We start from the raw sequence: 14884 nt of genomic DNA on the forward strand, positions 1-14884 counted from the left end.
CAATTAGCACAAGCAAAAACCTGACGTGACACGATGCGCCATCCATGTGTCTGTCTCTAGACATGCGAACCCCTACGCGTGCCAAGTCTTGCGTCAGCGTGCGTGCGGGCCAAAAGTTCAGACCCTCACCCTTCGTATCCGCAAAGTGTCCTCCCCTCTTCACCCAACAACCCGCCCAAGTCGCCCTCCAGCGCACCACAACCACCCACCATGGACGCCCTCAAATCCGCCATCCAACCCATAACGCACAACCTCCCCCAACCCATCGCGGACGTCGGCATCTCCCTCCTCGGCCCAAAATGCTACAAAACGCTCATCTACAACGTCGACCTCACCGCAACCGAATGCGTCAAACTCGCCATCTCCAAAGGCCTCGGCATCGGCATAATCGGGGCCTCCTCCATTGTCAAGATCCCGCAGCTGCTCAAACTGCTCAACTCGCAGTCCGCAGAGGGTCTCTCGTTCCTGTCCTACCTCCTCGAATCAAGCTCCTACCTCATCAGCCTCGCGTACAACGTGCGCCACGGATTCCCGTTTAGCACGTATGGCGAGACGGCGCTTATTCTCGTGCAGAATATCGCTATTGCGAGTTTGGTGCTCAAGTACAGTGGGAGGGGTGTGGGTGTTGCGGGATGGATTGGGGGGTTGGCTGCGGCAGGTGCGGCACTCTTCAATGACCAGTGGGTTGATATGGAGAAGTTGAGCTTGTTTCAGGCTACGGCTGGTGTCCTTGGTGTTGCGAGTAAGGTGCCTCAGATTCTGACTGTATGGAGTGAGGGTGGGACGGGCCAGTTGAGCGCTTTTGCTGTAAGTTTTCATGTTGTTGCATTAGGAGAGATGGGATGTGTGGCTAATATGGTGAAACAGGTTGTCAACTACCTACTCGGTTCCCTCTCTCGCATCTTTACCACCCTCCAAGAAGTCGACGACCCGCTTATTCTCTACGGCTTCATCGCTGGCTTCGCCCTCAACGCTATCCTCTTCTGCCAGGTCGTGTACTACTGGAACGCGCCCGCGTCCAAGAAGACAGAGTCGAAGAAGTTGGAAAAGCCCATCGCGGCTGACAGGAAGGAAATGGCGCGTGCCGTCTCAAGCGGTGCGACGCCGTCGTATGCGAGTGCCGCGGGAAAGAGCCCAAGCACAAGACGCAGGGGATAGGCTTATTTCTCTGTTGCTTCTTTATTGGGGATGTGGGCTGTTGAATTAGCAGTTGTAATACAGACTTCACTTGCGCGACGTCTTGATCATGCTTGGGTGAAGATTACACGTATATTCAATACACTAACATGCTAACATATGCTTGATCGCATGTCTAGAAAACAACTCCGGGCGTTCTGCTAAACAAGGCTTTTCGTTTTTCTGATCATATCTGCTGAGGCGCCGTACTTATAGCATGTGGCGGAGGCATTGGTGGCGCGCCTCTCCTATCCGCCAAATCTCCCGTAGGTGACATCGTTGTCTGCTGGTTCGGTATGATGGTATTGACCGGAGGTGGTGGTGTAGGCACCGGGGAAAGACCCACTGGCGGGTGGTATCCCGTATCCGTCAGCCTGCCATTTACTGGGTTGTACACGCCTGCCCTTGATTGCAATTCAAAGTTGTCGTCATCTTCTGAAGACGAGTAGTCATAAGTGTCCATTTGGCGTTGGCGCGCAACATCTACTGCGAAGGGATTTGTGGCTGGCAATTGATTCTGGTATGTGTGCACTTTCGACGTCATGGTGGACCCCATTGTGCCGGTTCGGTAGTTGCTCGATGCTGCTGTATCGCTGCGATCAACGCCGTACTGGGATCCGGATTCCTGGCGTCTGCGTTGCGAGTTGTGGATTTGTTGGCGGAAGACGTTGCCTGTATGTTCGCCGCTACCTTCAGGCACTGCCGTTGTAGAGGAGTAACCAGACGCTTCTCCGCGTTCCTCGTCCACCGGCTTGGCCATGCGCTGTAGTGGTTGTACATCCTCGTCGACCATGATCGTGGGCTGCGGTGGTGCGCGCGATGCCTGGCCCCAAGCTCGAATGGGGTAGGCGCGTCCCTTGCGCCATGTCTCGGAGACGGGAGGGAAGTATTGGCGGTAGGAGCCCCAGGATACGAGTATGCCGAGTAGGGCGCCGGAGAGGACGTCGAATGGGTGGTGACGGGCATCCATGATACGGGTTCCTGTAATCAGAGCAGCTCCGAGGGCAGGAACCATGACGAGGAAGGTTCTCCAGACTTCGCCCTTGGCATCGAGAACGTGTAGCTTTCCAGCGAGGTAGATGGAGAGGTAGAAGAGACCGGCAAAGGAGACTAGGAGGTATTAGTAACTTGTTGATGCGAGGCAACATATCGCATACCGCTGCTGTGCCCAGAGGGGAAGCTTTTGAAACCATCTTGTAGAATGTAATTGTCAGTCTGCTTGCAGATGTCGATGGTTTGCAATGCGTATTTTGCAAGGTTGACCTTGGTTTCATCGACGATGCAACGGCTGATCAGATCCGGCCGCGGCTTGCCAATGGCGTTCTTCAAGGCTCCGGTGATGGTGAAGGCGGCGCCAACGCTCAAGCCAAGGCCAAGGATGCCACAGTTCAATTCCCACAATCGATCCTTAAATCGATATCTTCCTGATAGGCGCTTGATACCAGCCCTACCTGCGGGCATTGTCGTCTGGTGTGAGAAGAGCCCATCGATGACCATTGTGTAGAGTGCGATGACCGCAGCGGGAGCGAGGATAACGTAGACGCATAGCCACGGGACGGGTACGCGCTCATGTTCGGCGAAGGGGTAATGCAGGGTGTAGTTTTCGAGGGCGAAGTGCTGGTGGAAGGGCGGGATCTTGTCGACAATGGTAAAAGCTACTATGAGAACACTATGGCTTTGTTAGCCGGGTCGAGCTGGGAAGGAGGTCGTGTGACGCGGAGAGGGCAGTCTTGCAATATGATGAGATAGTCGCCAATATATCTGTGCTGGTTAGTCTCTCGTGTTCTTCTATTTGAGTAGTTGTACGCACGAGAAGATGACCTTCTTAGGAAGGCGCTTCTTGGAGAAGGGAAGGCGCTCAGGGAGCTGTTTCGACGTCCAGTCGTCCATGATGCGCTACAGGACCCAGCCAATCGCGAATGCTTCGTCACTCTCCCAGGCTCAATGGCAGTCGACTGCTCTAGTATCGTAGTATTGCACTATGCGAAAATGTAGGCGTGAATGTTTTCGGGGGTCCGCAAACGACGGCACCAGACATGCGACCCTCCTGGGGGATGGCGCAGGGGCGGAGAGGACAAGGAAAGGGAAATGCAGAGTCAGCGAGAAGATAAAAGACAGTGGGGAATGTCGGAATGCAGTTGAGTTGCCCCGGGTCAGCAACGCCGTGGGTAGGGAGGATGTGTAGAAGTGCAGGGCCGACTACGCAGCGTCTCCGTGCTCAGCTTGTGGCTGTGAGGATTGAGCTGACGCGCTCCCAGACTTGGCTCTCTCCACAACAGCAGGGCTAGCCGCCTCGAGATCAGCGCCAATTCAACTCGGCCTTGGTACGCGGAGCATTATTTCACGTTACGTCGCGATAAGGTTCGTGTGATATGCATGCGGCAGCAGCTCTAGTAAGGCCGGCCGCATGCACGGCAGGCGATGGCATCCGAACCGAGCTGTAAAAGAAATACGACATGGCAACAATGGGCCTGTTCCATGTGGCGCATCCAGCGGAAGCGGCGATCGCTCCCAGCTTAGCGCCATGGCGATCAGCTTATTTTGTCACCGCCTCAGGGTCCGACTCTCTACATCTATTCCTGTATCGCCATGTTTTCCTTATTCGCCAGCGAGAAGCCGCAGCCCAAAGCCGCCGAGGTTGCCATCCAGAGGGTTTCAAACATCACCGCCACCCAGCTGTCCCGCTTCGAGCGCCTTCCCAAGGTCCAGCGCTATGCCATCATAGGCGCTGCCTCTGTTGGCGGTCTATCCATCCTATGGGCTTTGACTTCATCTTCAAAGTCTGCCAGGCGGCCTCCGATTCCTTCTCCCAGGGATTCCCTGCTACCTGACCTGTCTCCCGAGGATGCTGCAGAACTTCCATACCATCCAGCTGCACTGCCAGGAGCCCGCGATGTCGATTCACCCTGGGGTACCATCCGCGTATATGAGTTTGGCCCCAGAGATGGAGAAAAAGTTTTGCTCATCCATGGCATCTCGACCCCGAGCATTGCCCTGACTGACCTGGCGCACAAGTTGGTTGGCAGGGGACGACGTGTCATGCTTTTTGGTGGGTCCTCCTTGCTGTCACGGCTAGCCTTTGCCTCATCACTTTGCTCTTGGTTGTTTCATAGCCATGAAACCAAACTCCGTCTTCTTGATCGGTTAGAAGACAGTTTTTCTGTGTGGTTTCTATGATCGCCACATCTGCATGCCCCACGTTGAACCGGGCGTGGAACTGTGTCATGGGATCCCTTGCTTTACCCGTTTCGGCAAGGGGCCCGCCAGCCCTACCAACGGTGAACCACGTGCACTGCAGATGCGATTACCGAACTCCATCTTGAATAGTCCGTGCTATGCTACACGAACAAAATACTAACAATATCAACAGACCTCTTTGGTCGCGGCTACTCTGATGGCCCCAACCCGGACACAACCGACTATGACTCGAACCTCTTCACCAGTCAAATCTTGCTCGCGCTACAGTCTTCGCCCATCCACTGGTCAGTTTTCACCATAGTCGGCTACTCCCTAGGCGGCGCCCTTGCTGCCGACTTTACATCCTACTTTCCATCGCTAGTCCGCGGCCTTGTCCTCGTTGCTCCCAGTGGGCTCATCCGTAAAAACCGCATTTCCATTTCCAGCAAAATGCTCTACAACAGCTCCTGGATGCCTGAATGGATGGTACGCAAGTTCGTCGCAAGCAAACTATGGACAGGACGCAAAGTAGTTGAGAGCGACCCTGAAGCAGTAGAGCACGCGGAGACTACCACAACTGCGAGCGAAGGAGACAAGACATATCTGAGCAGCAACCAAATGCTCTTGCCCGGCAACCCGCACTCTACCGTCTCTTCCGTCGTGGATTGGCAGATACAAAATCACAAGGGTTTCGTGCCAGCTTTCATATCGACCATCCGTCATGCGCCCATCCAGAATCAACAAGAGCGCTGGGCCGTCATCCGCGAAAACATTGAGAACCGCGCTGGCCCGCTAAAGGAAGTTTGGCTCATCCTCGGTGAAACCGACCCCGTTATCAACGCCGATGAAGTCACCGAGGATGCAAGGGCGGTACTGGGTGAGGAAAATGTCAGGGTCAAGGTACTAGACGGTGTAGGTCACGAAGTCGCTATTGAGCGAGCAGATGACATTGTACGGGCCGTAAGAAGGGTTGGTAGCAAAAACGAGGAGGTTAGAGAGCAGGAAGTACCGCCTGAGGTACCTGAAAAGGACCAGAAGCCTGAGAAGGTTGAGAAGGTTGAGAAGGTTGAGAAAGAAAAGAAGGACAAGAAGGAGAAGGAGAAGAAGAGCTCCAGTCGGAGGAAGCACGGAAGCTCACACGCTGGCTCTAGTGCGAAATAGGACTGAGCCCCAGGAATAAGATGGTTTACGAGGCCAAAGAATGTACAAGATTATATAACAAGAACAATTTCACAACGCTTAGATGCAACTTCAAACTCCCCAAGAAGGGCTAAAAGTACGCAGCATAAAAGTTTCATTCAGAAGTATATACACGAAACCAAACCCCACCCCCTACCCCCCCCTCCCGGTCACTCAATCCATCTAACCACTCCACACAGCCGGGCCAGGAGGAGTGTAGCTAGTGGGAACCGGGTAGTAAATGTTAAGCTGAATGCCCTTGTCGTCCGCCTTGTACGCACCCGGGAAAGCGACCTTGGGTCCCGGCGTTCCACTACCACCATTCTCAACCTTCAACTGCGCACACGAGATGTAGAACTGCGCACCACCGATCGTAGACGCAGAGTGCACAGCAATGTGCTCAACGCGCATGAGGTATTCGCCCGAGGGGAGGGATTTGGGAAGTGTGACGTCGACTTCTTGTTTGCCTGTTCACACGACCAAATCAGTGCCATGTTCGTTCAAGCGGGAAAGAGGAAACATACCGTTGCTCGGCCAGTTCATCTGCCCCCCAGAAAAGGTAGCGCCCTGACTGAAGATCTTGAACCACACATCGCCGCTTCCATCCCAGGTGGCGGCTGTCTTGCCCTCGGGGACTTTGGCGAGGTAGAATTGAAGAGGACCCGGGTGCGAGATGCTGGATGCGGCTGTGAATCCGACAGAGTCGCCGGCGTTGACGGTGTAGGTCTTTGAGCCTGTGCCCGGGGCGAGCTCGTAGCAGCGGATTGCGTCGGCGGTTACGTCTGTTGTGGGACCTAGAGGGGTGTTAGATGGGTGTTTGGAAGGGCAGTGATGGGTATAGATTGGGAAGCGTACCGTTGGATTGGTAGTTAGCGGTCTTGCGGACGTAGGTCCATAGACCGGTCTTCTGGCCCTTGACGACGAGTTCGGGGAAGGTGTAGTGGGCGCTGGCCGTGCTGGCGACAGCAAGGACGGTGGCGATGATTGAACACTTCATGGTTGGCACTGTGATGAAGATGTGATGAAGGGTATCTTGATGTCTATACGAAGTACCAAAGCCCCCTCTATATATACAACCATCCTGCTAGCTTAGTAGTGGAGCTGTCACAACATCCAGGTTCCTCTATATTACAGTACTATGCGCCCCAGACTCAAGCATGTGCATACTTGCATTTTCTCGCCGCCTTGCGCACGCGGCGGTCGATAATGTTCCGGCGGGTAAAAGAGTTGGTAGGCGCTGGGGCATTACCGAACCGAGGTGTTGAAACGCGAGACCCAGTACAATTAATTCATGGGAAACATATGGATGTTTAGATGAGGTTAGTGGCGCTAAGGTGTGGTCATTGGTCGGCAAGCCTAGTCCCCCTGTCCGGTAGTCGAAACACATGACCCGGGTTCTATATTGTAACGGGCGGCTTTGCCATCCTGGTAGATTAAATGGCGTCTCTAGTTGCACCACAAGTGTACGTTCGATGGAGAATACTACTCGAAGCGATGCGCAGTGGCTGCTAGAATATATTGATCGTGTGGGTTGCAGTATCGTGGCAGCATGGAAGCAGTTGAAGAAAACCCGGGACGAAGATGCGAAACACTATGGACATGAAGCTTGTTTTCGTTAAATCCGATCGCGACCTTCTAGATGCGTGATAATGACATATGATACAGTGGGGTATGAAGACATGTACCTGTTGATCGAGCGATCGTCAACGGGTGAGCGGGAACGGTGAATGTGCTTGCCTGACAGCCAGCATGCAATGTGGGTCTCCCAGGTACGCCAATCTCAGGGGTTTCGTCTGCTCTCGACGAGGGCCAATTGCTTCTGCTCCTCTGCTTCAAACTCGCCGGCTTCGTAGTACAGATCCTCTTCGTCTATGTCTGCGTATCCGAATATGCTGCGGTAAATTCGTTCTCCAAGTCCCTTCTTCTGGGCCATGGCGAGTACCATGACGATGGGAAGGTGCCAGATACTAGCCCAGAACAGACCTCTAGCCGTTCCTTTTTGCCCCTCGGCCTTCCAGAACTGCCAGGCTTTGAGTGCCATCCACCCGTTGACGACGCTGCTCGTGGCTACGTAGCTCCAGTCGGTTACGCCGCAGTATGACAGACCGATACAGACAGGAAACATCAGAATAGAATACCGCAGTGCCACTCGTCCGTTCATTCCAGGGTTCACCCAGGCTGTCATGCGGTAACCCGCGTTCTTGTACTCGTCGCGGATGGCCCAACTCAAGGCGTTGAAGTGGGGGAACTGCCAGGCGTACAGGAGCGCAGCGCACAGCCACCCTCCAGCTGAACCCTCACCGAACAGCAGTTCTTCCCAAGTTCCGTCATGGGCGTACTGACTCGCTGCAGCCGTCCAGCCCATGAGCGGTGGAATGCCTCCCACGATTGCGCCAACCCACGTATTCAGTATATGCATGCGCTTCATGGGAGTGTACACGCCCGCATACAGGAAAATGTTGGCGGCGCCAAGAAACGCGGTCGTGGGGTTGACACCGTAGTATAGAGCGCCAGTACCGAACACTCCGCATGCGACAGCGAAGATGATGGCGCCTCTTGGGCTGATGAGCTTCCGGACGAGAGGCCTGTTGCGCGTACGACTCATCTTGGCATCATGCGCGGGCTCCATGATCATATTGAAGGCATTTGCGGATGCCGAGCACAGCGCCGTACCCGATGTAAGGAAGAAAAGTGTGAGGGTCGAGAGGGACGGGGTAGCCGTTGCTGCGGGTGCAAGCAGGCCGGGTACGGGGTATAGCGAGTATGCGGCGGTCGCAGTGAGGACGACGAGGAAGGAAAGGCGCGGTTTCGATAGCGAGAGATATGTAGTCATCATGCGTTTGAGCGATTGCTGTGGGAGGCTCGAGGATAGGTGTGCCAGTTTCGACGACGCATCGTGTGGTATTGGATATGCCGTCTCCGAATTCTCTATCGCCTGCTCTTTTGCTTTCTTCCGCCGCCTATGTGGTAACACTTCTTCTGTGCCAGTTGTGCCATCCTCCTTCGCCGCTTGCTGCCCGCCTGCATTCGCCGATTTGATAGACAGAATCGAGCTCTGTAACTCCGGCCTTGATGTCCAGAATGTGTCCTTCAGTAATGGGTTCGCCCGGAAGTAGTCCTTTCCGAAAGCAGTACCGCCTCGTCCGGCTGCTATGGCGTCGTCTTTATACGACGGATTGAAAGAAATTGGTCTCCGGGACTGCAGCGGCGCTTTTGCAAGTCTGCGCCAACACCGTAGACATAGTGTATTCGCATCTCGCGCTGCAATTGGCCGCGGCAGTATTGGTCGAAAGCTCATGACGGCATGGGGTTGAGCTCCAGCGGGCAGTCGACATGAGAGTGATAACTTTTGGATTGCACTTGCCAAGAGCCGAGGCGCGCTAGCCACTCAGACATCCCGCATTTCCACTCTACACTCATCCCGTCTCCTTCTCAGCCTCACGACATCTTGATAAGCGACGACCATCAGTCAGCACTACTCTGCGCTCGTCACCGGATATAGCAAGACCGCTGAAAATTTTGAGTCGTTTGTTGGAGTTATCTGATCAACCATCAGCCAGTCGCCGTGAAGATCTTTCGAGCTGGCGGCAATATCGAATAGCTCACCAGCTGAAATACGCGATGCCTCGGGTGCTTCATTGTATTGTTACGCCGCAAACGTGTAGACAACAGTCAGCCTGGAGTTCCAGAACCAACTCAACTTTGAAGTAATTCTGGAATCGGATCAGAGCCTCACCAGTTTGCAATTCAGGCCTGTATGACATCGCTCATACCCATCCTAGCCGCATTGATGCCCTGGTCCGCAGGCGCAGTATGGCCCCCACATGTTCAGCTCGGAAGAGTAAAGATCTAGCGTAACTCGCATGGTTCCAGAAACCCATGGATCGTCGTCAGCCTGCAGCAGAGCGGCGAGGCTATGTAATTCGCTGAAGACGGGTTTCATAGAGGCTGTGTAAGCCACAAGGCTACCGACTCTAATGTCTGTTGCCAGCGCATCGCTCCTCGCATCCGCTGAACTGTCGTTCGCATCGTCTACGTTCAGATGGATCCTAATATTGTTATCAGCTCGGCGTTTACCATCGGCGCAAGCGCAGCCCAACTTTCGCTCGCTCTCTTTGGAGTAGTCCAGACACTCAAAAATGCACCCAGTGAGATAGCGGAGATCGGTAGGCAGTCTGTTCCTGTATCCGGTCCAAAACATACTCAAAAGAACTAGCGGATGAAATATCTTTACTCGCGGGCAGTTGGCAGACCCTCGGAGAAATTCTGGATGTCCATCGCGACTTGTGCAAGCCTGCACTACTCAAAAACACTCACTTGATCATATCGCGATATGAACAGGTTGCTGCAGAAATCCGACTACTCATCAATGAACCTCAAAGCCTAGCGGGGCTCAAGTGGCCGCTGAAGAAACCCAAAGCAAAAGGTCTTTTGAAGAAAGTCGAAGGAATCAAGACTGCATTGATCCTAGAAATCAACATTGTTCGACTTGCCAGGGAAGAGGTTAATCGGCCGTAAGCCTGACCGAGAATATCTTGAAGACTCTGCGGTTGCTCACGTCACTAGATATCCCGACCCTTACTCGAACGGTCAACTCCAGGGTGGTCCAAGATTGAATCGCTTTCGTAGAATCGTGGAAAGTAGTGTCCAGGCGAACCGGCTCGTCGTAGAGAGCGCACAAAAGGAAGACGAAAAACTTGAAGCTGACACACAACATCACACCTCGGCAGAACTAGACATATGGAAAAGTGGCTCTTCCGATACTGCGACCTGGCTCTATCATCTTGTATTTAGCCCTGACGCAGCGAGTCCTTCATCTCCCTCACCACAACCCCGTCAGCTTCACCAAGCATCCGTGGCCGATGAAAGTGCTGAAACGAACACGAAAACCGGTTTCTTACTGTCTTCTGAAGCTCCCATACCACCGAAGAGGCGACCTTCGGAACCCGAAGACAAAGCCTTAATCTTATGGAGCAAACAAACCGAGCCAGGCTTAGTAGCGGATAGACTACTCTCCTCGTGGACCACGCTCTCGTCCAGTCAGATTGGCCTCAGCTCGACTCGTCATCACAGTATTGAAGGTGCGGAGGATGATGAATGGAGGGAGGGCATCTTAAACATGGCAGAGGAGGAGGCAGAGAAGGACGACAACTCATCTTTTGGTGAGTGGGAACAAGAGAATGACCCTATCGGGTCAGATGACGAAGCATTCCAGAGTGCGGAAGAAGCTAGCACGATCGGCACCAATGCACCCCCGTACAACTTCCGCAGCAATACTCAGAAGGCACGTACGAGGAGTGCAAAGACCGCTGATCATTCTGATTCGTGGGCCTATACATACGGATCGTCACCGGTTTACGGCAAACCACCGGAGCCCAGTCGAGTTACTGGCGAGCCACATGTGTCATTCCGTACATCGTCTACCAGCCGTCCCCGCCGCAACAGATCTAAACAAAGGAGGCCTACCATGTCTACCACCAGACCACCATTCTTAGAGGCCGACAGCAGGAGGTCTTCATCCCGAGTTCACACTATTCATAGTGATTCGATGGATTCAGCTCACAGTGCGCCCAGTCGTGACTATTTCGACAGTGAACATTACCGAGAGAGAGCCAGACCCGAGTTTTCCAATCCATTTAGGCCTGGCCACATCCCGCCATCTGTCAGTTACGGGCAAACTCCTCCGCCATGGCAGGGATCGTCACACGTGCGACCACCCCCCGAGTACCACCAAGAGCCACCAAGACAAGCATATGCATCCGACTCACACTTGCCATATCCACGATCTCCTCCGAGTCCTCAACAAGTCGCCGCTCCTTTACCGCCATCTCCAGTACCTGCTCCACCAATTCCTACTCTACACATGCCTGCTCCATCGATGCCTGCACCACTGGTGCCTGATCCACCTGTGGAGATGCAACCTAAGACGTCTGAAAATGAGGCTAGGGAAGATGCGCTTCTCGCCAGGGTAGAGACCTTGCTTCAGAAGCGCAGCCAAGAACCTCGTGTTGAGTATGAAGACCCGCCGTTCTCAAGATTGGCGAAGGTATTGCAAGAGCGTGAGGTCCAAAGCGAACGGGAACGAGCCAATGCAGCAACTGAAGCGCGCACGAACCAGATGCAAGTTGTTCATGAAAAAAACGAGGAGAAAGTGAAGCAACTCGAAAGTCTCGTGGCGGCTCAAAGGGCAGAGCAAAGGCGCATGGAGGTTATATGGGAGGAGGAAAGGAAGGCTATTGAAGCAAAAGCCACAAAGCAAGCTCAGGAAGTGAGAGAACAGGCAGCGAAAGAGATCGCGGCCGCGCAGATGGCCAAAGAAACAGCTCAAGCAGCCCTCAATGTTGAGAGGCTAGAAACCGAAAAAGAAGCAAGGAAAAGAGCTGACGCCATTTTCAAGGCCGAAAGAGAACGAACGGAAGATTTCCACAAATTGCAATTGCATCGCTACGAGGAGCTACTTCATGGGCTACGAGAGCAGCTGCTGAACTCAGAGCATGAAAGCGATCGGGCTATAAGACGGACCCAAATTGCGGAAGGCAATCGCACCGTGGATGTAACAGAATATGCGACAAGCAAACGAGCTCCACTTTCGATATCGGCTTCTTCCTCATTCATAGACAATTTTGCACACTTGGATATGAGGCCCGGTCGGACTAGCTATCACGACCGGCCCCAAAGAAGTTCCCGTCGCCACAGCTTTCGTAGCACTACAGCCTCATTGCATGCTTCGCGTGCTTCGTTGGGGAGTATAGGTACTCCTGACAGTACTTCAAAATCTCAGCAGGTGATCATCTTCCCTGCAAAAGCCGACAGACGCTCCCAGAGGATGCACAAGCTACAGAAGTCGTTGACTAGATTTGGGATTGAATCTGATTTTGAAGATCCAGAAGACCTGCATCAATTGCACACCAGTCAACTTGTACAATATGACTACGACAACACGAATGACCAGACTGTTAGAAGTACCATCTTTTGGGAGGCGTCTGCGCTTAATCTAGGAAGTGAGCTCCTGCTCACCATGAGGCAAGCCGGATGGAGACCATCCTACACTCGCATATCAGGTAGGGATCCGTCGCTGAAGTCCATTATCATCATATTAACACTGCCCAGAGAAAGGCCAAACTCACTATTTAGGAAGTCAACCGGTGCATACCTATTTCTTCGATCCGGACTACGAACCGCAGTTTTCCCCGTCTGAGACCGCACCAGGCAAGGAGTCGATCACTATTCAGAAAGCCCTCGTGGAAGAATATGCACTGATTGAGCTGGGTTTCAAGTTTCATACCAACGATACAGGCGTATATGTTCTCGATGGTAGACTTACATATGTAAAGAACTTCGTTGATTATTAGTACAACGCTTTTGCTAATGGTCCGTAGAACGATATCGAGACTCTGATTGAACGGTCATTTCTGATGAGAGAAAACAACTATCGACGACTACACCGCCAGCTACAATGGCACTTCGACAAGGATCCCGAGGTACCCTTAAGTACCTACCCGGCCACGTATGCGCCATCAGTGCACTCCGTACCGTCCGTGTACTCGGGCGAGAACTCCACTGTCTGCGACGATACCGACACGGAGACGCAAGGCAAAAGGAACCCAAGCTCAGCAGGCTCTGATACCGACCAATCTGAACTTGGCGATGTCAGTAGATTCCTTGTCCCTCGATCCGGGGTGTCAAGAAGGTCAGCAGTGCCGTCGTCGGTGGCTTCACGGACTTCGAAATCCACGAATCCGTATCGGAAGTACATGAATGCGGCCGAGGATAGCGGGGCCGAAAGCGTACCCAGATCATCTCGTTCTCCAAGTCACTTCGATTGAGGACGTATGTGTAGATATCAAGTTAGACGTACAAAGTAGTGTATGAAAAGGTGCGACTTACCTAGACAAAAGAGCTTCTTGTTCCTCACTACCCTTGTGACCATCGAGCTCGCTACTCTGATGAATCACGATTATCCGAAATCTATCGTATACACAAAGCTAGACCCTTGAATCTGCGTCTATCCTGCAAAGCTCGCAAAGTGTCTTCGCGCCAGGAGTAGTTGCCCAGGTGGCCTCCCCGCTAGCCTATGACGCAATCCGCATCCCGAGAATCGGTATCATTCCGAAGCAACACCCAAAACTTCGAGTCCCAGCATCGCGCCCTCTACAAGCTACCCTCTCAATTCCGCGCTCTATCTTCCACGCGCATTCTGTACATGCGCTTCAAACATTTCCTCGCCCTCTCAGACCCACGTCTTTACACTCTCGCCAACTTTCGCGTCCGCTCCCATTGGCGCACAATGGCCGCCGCCCCGCCTCCAGATCGCCCGATAAAGCTATTGATGCTCCACGGCTACACGCAATCAGGGTCACTATTCCAGGCCAAGACTGGTGCACTGCGCAAGACATTACAAAAAGCCTTTCCCAAAGGCATCGAGCTCGTATATCCTACTGCGCCGATACGTTTAACACCCGCCGACGAATCGTTCCTAGCAGGAAACACAAGTAAAGATGGCGAGGGCAAAGATGGAAAGGACGGAGAGGAGCAGGAGATTGACGCATGGGCGTGGTGGAGGAGGAAGGGCACAGGAGAACCATATACATACGAAGGCATGGAGCAAGGGCTGGCGCACATCGCAGGCGTGTTGAAAGAACAAGGGCCTTTTGACGGTGTCGTAGGGTTCTCACAGGGAGGAGCAGCGGCAGCTATGGTTGCGAGTTTGCTCGAGCCAGGCCGTCGCGCCGCGTTCGAGAACCTGTACCCTGAGGGCGGCATGAGGTTCCCAGAGTCTTTCGAAGAGGACACTGGGTACATGGAAGGCACAATACATCCACCGCTGAAGTTCGCGGTCAGCTATAGCGGCTTTGCAGCGCGTGGAAAGAACCCTTATCACGCGTTCTACGAACCCAAGATCAAAACGCCGATGCTACATTTCTTGGGTACACAGGATGTTGTAGTTGAGGAAGCGAGGAGTCTGGCTTTAGTGCAGGCTTGCGAACACAGCGAGGAGAAGTATGTTGTGTATCATCCTGGAGGCCATTTTCTGCCAAGCACGCAGAAAGCCAGCGTAAATGCGCTGATTGGGTTTATCAAAGAAGTTTTGTACGAACAGCAAGGTGGTGGAAAGAAGGAAGAGGAGAGTGTTGAGGATATGGATGTGCCGTTCTAGCGTTGAAGGCCGACAGATTCAAGCGTCGTGAGAGCATTGATATCTATACGGAAGCGAGGCGTTCAGGTAGACTACAGTAGATGATAGACTAAAAGTGTCTACAAACGTGCAGCTCTTAATGCCATGCAGGACGCGGGGAGCGCTATCACAAGACCAGGCGATGGTGCACGGGCCTCCTCTTACCCCATTGTTTGG

General features: G+C 53.3%; 7 protein-coding genes across 7 annotated transcripts; 4 read left to right on the forward strand and 3 right to left on the reverse strand.

The window, feature by feature from the left end:
- Positions 1–14: 14 nt before the first annotated feature.
- On the forward strand, positions 15–1272 carry BKA58DRAFT_92658 (mannose-P-dolichol utilization defect 1 protein-like protein). The gene is made up of 2 exons (XM_046176212.1): positions 15–807; positions 868–1272. The coding sequence occupies exons 1-2, from the start codon at positions 211–213 to the stop codon at positions 1156–1158; spliced, it is 888 nt and encodes a 295-aa protein (XP_046029122.1). The 5' UTR covers positions 15–210; the 3' UTR covers positions 1159–1272.
- BKA58DRAFT_376885 (lipid phosphate phosphatase 1) lies at positions 1236–3501 on the reverse strand. The gene is made up of 4 exons (XM_046169563.1): positions 2987–3501; positions 2911–2937; positions 2334–2845; positions 1236–2286 (listed from the first exon to the last, which is right to left on the reverse strand). The coding sequence occupies exons 1-4, from the start codon at positions 3064–3066 to the stop codon at positions 1364–1366; spliced, it is 1542 nt and encodes a 513-aa protein (XP_046029123.1). The 5' UTR covers positions 3067–3501; the 3' UTR covers positions 1236–1363.
- A 174-nt stretch (positions 3502–3675) lies between these two features.
- On the forward strand, positions 3676–5644 carry BKA58DRAFT_376887 (Alpha/Beta hydrolase protein). Its single transcript, XM_046169564.1, has 2 exons — positions 3676–4225; positions 4547–5644. The coding sequence occupies exons 1-2, from the start codon at positions 3766–3768 to the stop codon at positions 5512–5514; spliced, it is 1428 nt and encodes a 475-aa protein (XP_046029124.1). The 5' UTR covers positions 3676–3765; the 3' UTR covers positions 5515–5644.
- A 51-nt stretch (positions 5645–5695) lies between these two features.
- On the reverse strand, positions 5696–6573 carry BKA58DRAFT_376889 (fungal cellulose binding domain-containing protein). The gene is made up of 3 exons (XM_046169565.1): positions 6388–6573; positions 6057–6326; positions 5696–5999 (listed from the first exon to the last, which is right to left on the reverse strand). The coding sequence occupies exons 1-3, from the start codon at positions 6527–6529 to the stop codon at positions 5716–5718; spliced, it is 696 nt and encodes a 231-aa protein (XP_046029125.1). The 5' UTR covers positions 6530–6573; the 3' UTR covers positions 5696–5715.
- Positions 6574–7116: 543 nt separating this feature from the next.
- On the reverse strand, positions 7117–8896 carry BKA58DRAFT_92679 (protoheme IX farnesyltransferase mitochondrial precursor). The gene has a single exon (XM_046176213.1). It carries the CDS (start codon positions 8828–8830, stop codon positions 7313–7315), a length of 1518 nt encoding a protein of 505 aa, XP_046029126.1. The 5' UTR covers positions 8831–8896; the 3' UTR covers positions 7117–7312.
- A 645-nt stretch (positions 8897–9541) lies between these two features.
- Positions 9542–13651, forward strand: BKA58DRAFT_376894 (uncharacterized protein). The gene is made up of 6 exons (XM_046169566.1): positions 9542–9698; positions 9749–10046; positions 10099–12593; positions 12643–12860; positions 12912–13176; positions 13424–13651. Exons 1-6 carry the CDS (start codon positions 9575–9577, stop codon positions 13456–13458), a joined length of 3435 nt encoding a protein of 1144 aa, XP_046029127.1. The 5' UTR covers positions 9542–9574; the 3' UTR covers positions 13459–13651.
- On the forward strand, positions 13652–14874 carry BKA58DRAFT_376899 (serine hydrolase-domain-containing protein). Its single transcript, XM_046169567.1, has one exon. The coding sequence runs from the start codon at positions 13736–13738 to the stop codon at positions 14687–14689; it is 954 nt and encodes a 317-aa protein (XP_046029128.1). The 5' UTR covers positions 13652–13735; the 3' UTR covers positions 14690–14874.
- Positions 14875–14884: the final 10 nt, after the last annotated feature.

This window comes from Alternaria rosae (assembly GCF_020736505.1).
Source record: "Alternaria rosae strain MPI-PUGE-AT-0040 chromosome Unknown BKA58scaffold_2, whole genome shotgun sequence".
Classification (NCBI taxonomy): Eukaryota; Fungi; Ascomycota; class Dothideomycetes; order Pleosporales; family Pleosporaceae; genus Alternaria; species Alternaria rosae.

Coding starts and splice junctions, on each gene's coding strand:
- BKA58DRAFT_376885 (XM_046169563.1), bottom strand. CDS start 3,066: ATGGACGACTGGACGTCGAAACAGCTCCCTGAGCGCCTTCCCTTCTCC. Junction 2,938..2,986: donor CCTAAGAAGGTCATCTTCTC/GTGCGTACAACT, acceptor TAACCAGCACAG/ATATATTGGCGACTATCTCA. Junction 2,287..2,333: donor CCCCTCTGGGCACAGCAGCG/GTATGCGATATG, acceptor AATACCTCCTAG/TCTCCTTTGCCGGTCTCTTC.
- BKA58DRAFT_92658 (XM_046176212.1), top strand. CDS start 211: ATGGACGCCCTCAAATCCGCCATCCAACCCATAACGCACAACCTCCCC. Junction 808..867: donor GCCAGTTGAGCGCTTTTGCT/GTAAGTTTTCAT, acceptor ATGGTGAAACAG/GTTGTCAACTACCTACTCGG.
- BKA58DRAFT_376889 (XM_046169565.1), bottom strand. CDS start 6,529: ATGAAGTGTTCAATCATCGCCACCGTCCTTGCTGTCGCCAGCACGGCC. Junction 6,327..6,387: donor CGCTAACTACCAATCCAACG/GTACGCTTCCCA, acceptor ACACCCCTCTAG/GTCCCACAACAGACGTAACC. Junction 6,000..6,056: donor GATGAACTGGCCGAGCAACG/GTATGTTTCCTC, acceptor TCGTGTGAACAG/GCAAACAAGAAGTCGACGTC.
- BKA58DRAFT_376887 (XM_046169564.1), top strand. CDS start 3,766: ATGTTTTCCTTATTCGCCAGCGAGAAGCCGCAGCCCAAAGCCGCCGAG. Junction 4,226..4,546: donor ACGACGTGTCATGCTTTTTG/GTGGGTCCTCCT, acceptor CAATATCAACAG/ACCTCTTTGGTCGCGGCTAC.
- BKA58DRAFT_92679 (XM_046176213.1), bottom strand. CDS start 8,830: ATGAGCTTTCGACCAATACTGCCGCGGCCAATTGCAGCGCGAGATGCG.
- BKA58DRAFT_376899 (XM_046169567.1), top strand. CDS start 13,736: ATGCGCTTCAAACATTTCCTCGCCCTCTCAGACCCACGTCTTTACACT.
- BKA58DRAFT_376894 (XM_046169566.1), top strand. CDS start 9,575: ATGGATCCTAATATTGTTATCAGCTCGGCGTTTACCATCGGCGCAAGC. Junction 10,047..10,098: donor AGGGAAGAGGTTAATCGGCC/GTAAGCCTGACC, acceptor TCACGTCACTAG/ATATCCCGACCCTTACTCGA. Junction 13,177..13,423: donor TACCGACCAATCTGAACTTG/GCGATGTCAGTA, acceptor CGACTTACCTAG/ACAAAAGAGCTTCTTGTTCC.